The sequence below is a fragment of the Podarcis cretensis genome (assembly GCF_951804945.1).
Source record: "Podarcis cretensis genome assembly, chromosome: 6".
In the NCBI taxonomy this organism is placed as follows: Eukaryota; Metazoa; Chordata; class Lepidosauria; order Squamata; family Lacertidae; genus Podarcis; species Podarcis cretensis.
The window spans coordinates 38,903,075-38,909,815 of record NC_137175.1 but is presented as its reverse complement, the minus strand read 5'-3'; the positions used below and the strand labels follow the sequence as shown (position 1 = coordinate 38,909,815).

General features: G+C 40.9%; 1 protein-coding gene and 1 long non-coding RNA gene across 4 annotated transcripts in view; one reads left to right on the top strand and one right to left on the bottom strand.

Annotated features, from left to right (window-relative positions):
• Positions 1-6,741, bottom strand: part of LOC307218106 — a 69,320-nt gene that overhangs the window by 61,216 nt on the left and 1,363 nt on the right. The window contains exon 2 of the long non-coding RNA XR_013839775.1: positions 4,058-4,121. This is a non-coding gene — a long non-coding RNA (uncharacterized lncRNA). The remainder of the gene's footprint in view (positions 1-4,057; positions 4,122-6,741) is intronic.
• TRAF3IP3 (TRAF3 interacting protein 3) overlaps positions 1,388-6,741 on the top strand; it is a 42,152-nt gene continuing 36,798 nt past the window's right edge. For 2 of the 3 annotated variants that reach the window (XM_079979369.1, XM_079979368.1), the window contains exon 1: positions 1,388-2,010. Coding sequence is in view for 1 of the 3 variants with exons in the window: in XM_079979367.1 (XP_079835493.1) it covers positions 2,389-2,404 (16 nt within the window). In the remaining 2 variants the exon portion in view is untranslated. Of the gene's footprint in view, positions 2,011-2,212; positions 2,405-6,741 lie in introns of those variants that run through there. The other variant, XM_079979367.1, reaches the window with a different exon arrangement.

Here is a 6,741-nt window from a genome sequence, read left to right as displayed (position 1 = left end):
ATTGCATTATATTAGCAGAAGTTGTTTTGTTTGTTTGTTCCGGAGCATTCCTAGCAAAAACTCTGCTCAGATACAGAGCTTTTAAGTGCGGGCCTGTGCCTGGAAAGAGCAGGGCAAAGGGTAGGTGTGGATAAGCCCTATATTAAGCAAAATTCACACAAAAATGTTGATGAATTTTCATGAGGACTTATTTTGAAAAAATGCAAATTGACTTGGAAGTGTAAAGAACTGAGCTGAAAACTGGAAAATTAGAAGCCAAGAAAAACCAGATTAACATCTTCACCCATTCCTACTCCCATATCACCTATTTATGCCATCAAATCAAGACTCACTTCATTTTAGAGCACCCCAAATTTTACAGTACTAATATTTACAATACTACAATACTAATGTTATCACCTTGTTTGTTTGCCACTCTTGCCAGCCATTTCTAAGCTCTGCCTCTAGAGTTCATTTTCCAATGTTCATGACTGGACTTAGACTTTGTTTTCAGTAGGCTTCACCCTCTCTTTCAGTATCAGTATTGTGTTTTTATAGTAGGAAGAATGACAGGTAACATAATGGGATCCATCGGGTGAATATTGCTTTAAACAGTGAACTGGTTGGTGTGAACTTGCAAATCGGTCCCCAAGTAATTTTTCAATTAAACTGATGGGATTATTCAATGGAGGGAACTGGGCTCCGCTGTGACTGTGAGATGCTTGTCCTACAACTTCTCACAACCTACTACTGTAGGATTGTACACCAAGGAAAGTGTCTTCTAACTAAGGGCAGACATTAAAATAATATCTACTAAAACAGTTGTCTGTGCTATTTTTTTCTCTCAGTTGTGACATCCTAGTTATTGACTTTCCTCGGGACAGTTCGCAAAGCATCTGCTCTTATATCCTTTCCGCACCAAAGGCCTATTTATTTCCCCAAGCCTTTAAAACCAATCTTAGTTAATATTTTTTATAATCTGCTGCTATGGCTTCAATTTTTGCACCAATGGTTGTGATTTATATTTCATCTGGGGTTTTTAAATTTAAATTTTTTGTTGTTGTCTTGATTTCATTACTGTTCTTTTTAGCATTAGCAATTGTGGGAGTGTTTGTAAGTAAAGTGGGATAAATATTTAAACAAACAAACAAGCTAGAATTTGGCATAACACAGACACCATCTTCAGTGTTGCCAACAACCTGCAGAGGAAGAGGAAGAAGTAAATCCTACTGTATTAAATGCGGCTCACTCCCAGGAAAGTGTGAACACTTGCAGCCTAAGTTGGAAGTTTATAGTGTACTTTAAGTTGCTCATAGTATTATAGATACAGGATGGGTCAATGGGCCACAGTGACTAGTCTAAGGGCACATCTTTTTTAAAAAAATTGAATTGTTGATGGAGGACTTCCTGGTTGAAAGCTCACAAAAGAAACCACTATTCTACTGCCACCTTAAAAGCTTGACTGTCACAATGCTTGAGAATGGATGAACGTTAATTTCTTCTCAAGTCAAGGAGTTCTTAATCCAAAAGGTATCATGGCTGATGCCATTATATCATAGTTGACTCGGTCCCGGGGTGCAAACCACAGTCCCTTGGAACGAAGTACATACTCAAGGCGCCAAAACTGATAACAGAAATTCAGCAAAGAACTGTTGCTGCAGTCCCAACGATAGTGAAAGAAATACATTGACTGCCCAACCACAATGAGGTCAAACTATTATACCATGAACCTGCTTGCAGAGTTGTGGGCTTCCTGTCTCCTCCCTTGTCATATCAGAGTAAGCCAGAATGAGAGACAGAGAAAGAGAGGAACTAGGGTAAAGTGTTGTGGCTTATAGTTCCTGTTTTGTTTTGTTTTTTTGCTTTTTTTAACGGAGCAGCAAAGTGAAGCCGTCCGAATGAAAATGACAGTTGCAGCATGTTAGTACTTGATAGCTAAACGGGCATCTTCTCGTTTGTGCCTTGGCAAATGAAGAGCCAGGCTTCTCGGATCTTGTCGAGTTCACTCGGGCCCACCATGGAAAAGCAAAGGTAAGGACTTCCTTTGTTCGTAATGACCTTCCATTTTTGTTTGTTGATTAGAGAAAGCAAACGCAATCTACAAAAACGAACGTTTTGCTTTGAGCCTCTGACAACACAATTGACAACGTGCAGCCATAACATGAGCAGGCATTACTTCCCCTGATTAAACTGGTGTGTATGCGACCATGCCTGCAAGGGAAAGATAAAGGGCATCTGTGTTCATCCAAGGCAAATACTTTGGCCAAGACTGGAAGAAGGAAACCAATAATGTGATTAAAAGGCCTCAGCAGTGTGCCCAGTGTTGTGGGTTAAATAAAGAGAGTACTTCTCATCTTCATAGTCTGGTTTGAATCTAAGGTTTTTTCCAAGCAGCTACAAAATAAAGTAATGGCATCTGGAGAAGGTAGGTAGTTCCTAAGCTCTCTGGGGGGGGGGGACCTGTTGCATAAGTTTTTTGGGGTACAGAAGTAATCATATGCCAGGCTGAATGGGATTCAAAATCCTTGTTTAAAATATTATCTAGTTTTAGACTTTAAAATGGATTGATTTTGAAAATAAAGAACTGGTTATTTTTAGTATAAAATTACATGATATGTCTGAACATTCCACTTTTTAAAAGGAATTCTCAGGAAAAACCAAACAAACTATGACTGCAGTGGTAGTGGGCATTAAGAGGGAGTGAGGTGGTGATCACCATACTTTTCTCCCCCTCCCTGCCTTTATGACAGTTAAACACTTACAGCACATAGCTTTCATTATTTCTTCAAGCAAGCAGAAATAGCAACTTTTCATGCTGCCTTTCAATCTAAACTGGACATGGCAGAAAATAGAGGAGGGAAAAGGTGGCATGGAACCAGAGAGAATGAAGATGAAAAAATGTGTCAGCTAAATAACTAGACCTGCGGGTATAGGGTGGTATACAAATTTAATTTAACGATGATGATAATGTTAATAATAATAATGTAACATATCTCATTCAGGATATCTCACCTGAGAATTTTGCAGGGCAACCCCCCACCAGTAGGAAATGAGATGCACCTGCCTCAGGTAGCAGATACTGGGGGACGGCAGCAGCAGCCCTTGGTTGTTCCTCCTAAAACAAGCCTGGCCATTCCCCTCTGTTGGAGGACAGAGCTGTGTTTGCTACATGGCATGCCTTTGCCTCTCTGAACTGACTTGCTGCTTCACATGTTGTGCAGGACACTGTTCCATCACCCAAGTTGAATAAAGATTTAGCTGCCAAGCTTCTAGGTTTGGAATGCTCAGGGAAGGACATCCTGTACTTTGCCTCAAACAGCAAAATCTCTTGGTCCAGCCCTGGTATTTGGCTCATAAAAAAACACAGAAAAATCAGATGACGGGCGGGGGGGGGGGAGATGTGCAAAGACAATCTGAATGCAAGAAAAAAGCAAGGAAATTGCAAAACAAACCTATTTACTGTATGCCCTCAAGCAGGAGCTTTAGTACAGTGTTGCAATACTAGAAAGTAAATGGAATTCAATTCAGACAGAATTTTGTAGAAAGAGGACAGCCTGTCTAACAACCATGTGGCAAATGCAAATGTGAATATATTGTGTGTGCGTGCAGAAAAATGGACAATTAAATTTTAGTGGCAGGGAGACGAAACCTGAATTGCTTATTTCAACCATTTTATCTAATCATTTGTGAACATCAAATGTGGTGACAATTAATGAACAACTTATGGAACACGTTCCCACCAATTGGCTGCCTCGTGTCATAACAGAGTTGTGGATAAGAAGCTGGCCAGCAAAGGACAGATACTTCTTCAGCTTTTGCAGCTTTCTGTTATTTAAATTAATACTTTATTATATCCTATAATTATTTCTATCCTGCTTTTTAGGATATAAATCCTATGAAGGAAGTTTAATCGCAAACATATGCCTTGACTTTCCACTTAACCCTGTCTGTATACATTGTGTTTTTAATATTCTGTTGGGAGCCACCCAGAATGGCTGGGGAAACCCAGCCAGATGGGCGGGGTATAAATTATTATTAATAGTATTATTATTAATACTATTATTATTAATCAATTTACCTTTATAAGGCTATCCAGTAGGCCAACGACATTGTCCAGTATAAGAAGAAGATAGGTGCTCAGGCTGTGAGTGGGAGAAAGAGTTGAAAATGAAGAACAAATTCCTGAATGGTTTTTGACAAAAAGGCTATGAAGAATACAAGTAAAAGGAATCCTACCAAATAAAAATTAAAAAGCAAAACATATTGCTTATTGTGGCTCCTTGATACAATCTTTTTTCACTAATCTTGCTATTCTTCATGTTATCTCATTGGACTAGCAATAAGCAGCAAAGGTTTTGGTACAGACCCTAGGCAGATTTGAGTTCCAAGCACGATGAATTTTGCTAGGTGCAATCTGTCTCCAGTTTCTCACTGCACCAGAGGCAGATTTCCTGCAGTGCTAAACTGGGAAATAGGGATTGATAATATATATTGGATAGAGTTTACACTACAGCAGAGCTTTCCAAACTGTGTGTGACGACACATTAGCGTGTCGGCTGCAGTATGTAGGTGTGTCGCACGAATGCTCCCTGCACTTCTCCTGGGGCTGGAAAGGGGTCAGTTTAACTTCCGGTTTGCTAATAAAACTGAATTACCATGTCACGAAATTATGCATGTCTAAAAAGTGTGTTGCCAACATGAAAAGATTAGAAAGCTTTGCGCTACAGCAAGGTAGCCAGTAGGGTTCTGTACATGAACAGCATAACCCTCAGCAAGTCTAGCCAATGTAATGCGCTCCAGATACTGCTGTACTACAACTCCCATAATCTGTGAACACTGGCCATGCTGGCAGGGCATGATGGGAGTTGGAGTCCAATAATATCCGAAGGGCGCTTCTTCTGCACTACAGTCTTCCTTTTAGATCATTCCAGCAATACCGATCCTGATAATTTCAGATTGTCATAAAACGTGAGATAACAGTCAGGTACTAAAGGACTGAAGATGGGTTTAGACTGGTGAGCTATCCAACCACTTAATATGTGCTTGGTACCTACCGTATTTTTCGCTCTATAGGATGCACTTTTCCCCCTCCAAAAATGAAGGGGAAATGTGTGTGCGTCCTATGGAGTGAATGCAGGCTTTTGCTGAAGCCTGGAGAGCGAGAGGAGTCGGTGCACACCGACCCCTCTCACTCTCCAGTCTTCGGGCACATATCCCGATATTTCCCCACCGCCAGCCCCACAAGCTTGGGGGACAGCGGGGAGGCGGAGCAGCACTCCCTGCCCCGCCAGCCCCAAAGAGCAGGTTGAAAGGAACCCAAAGCCTCCAGAGCCCAGCGGGAAGCCTCCGGAGGCTTCGGGTGAACGCACCTTGAACACATAGAATGCACCTTGTTTTAGAGGGGGAGAACAGGGGGAAAAAAATTTTCTTGTTCTCCCCCTCCTATGGTCCAGTGTGTCCTATGATCCGGTGCGTCCAATAGAGCGAAAAATACGGTACTCAGGGCCTAACTATCTCCCATGTTTCTGGTTATTCAAAAAGGACATTAAAAAAGCATCTATCTATCTATCTATCTATCTATCTATCTCCCTAAGCACTAAATGGAAAAATTGTTGTACACTTCTCATACTTTGAGAAAGATGATTCATTTGAAAGTCATCCTGTGAGCCTGCATTTCTGTGGTTGGCTAGATGAATGTTTCAAGTCATGTATAAATTATCCACCCTTTGTGTTAATTCTTTCAGTTGTTTTTAAGAGACTATTCCCATCTACGAAGGAAATACTTTCACAAGAGAAAGACTGAAAATGAAGTCAACCATATACTTATTTTTAAACAGAAATTGCATTGCACATCAAAACAGGAGATACCGTACATAATAGGGAGGAGGGCCTTTGCTTTTTGAGATCACACATGCATAATCACACATACATTCATCACAGAATTTTCCTAATTTCACTGGCTCCTACCAGAAGTGGCCTGAATAACATACCCTCCAACCTTTCTCCAGTGAAAATAGGGACATCCCATTTCATAATGATTATTTTACTATTTATATGCCACACATCTTACTGGGTTCTCTCAGCCACTCTGGGCAGCTTCCAACATATATAAAAACATAAAAAACAGTAAAAAAAATCTTTCCCTATACAGGATTGCCTTCAGAAGGCTTGAGGGTAAGATAATTCCATACCCTCCAACATTTCACCAATGAAAATAGGGACATCCTATGGAAAAGTGGGACATTCCAGGATCAAATCAGAAACCAGGGCGGCTTCTCTAAATCAGGGACATCCCTGGAAAATAGGGACACTTGGAGGATCTGGGATATTGGATCCAGTATGTGAAATGTGTGGCAGCTGTCTTCTTTGGTGGGCAGCAATCATGTGTTTTCTAAATCCAGAGAGTGAAGCTTGCTTTGAATAATATTAGTTAAGCAAAGTACACATTCCAGCATGTACTGTGGGTGCCTCTGTCTTTTCCCTCAGCAGAGAAAACAGCAGCTTGAGGAGGGAGCAGCTGAGGTTGGGAAACAGTGGGAGGGAAAGTTTACAAAAAACTACTTCCCCAGCATTATTTCTCCAGTCCTATTAGAGGAGAAGAGTCTGGGGTTTTTTAAAAGAGAAAATCCATGCCTCAGGAAATCCATTCTCAAAGTGTAGTTTGGCCCTGGATCTTCAGTGGGTATACATGCTGTGCCTAGCATCCAATATGCACTGACCTTTGGACTAAAACAAAACCCCTGTGTTGCAATACAGAATAAT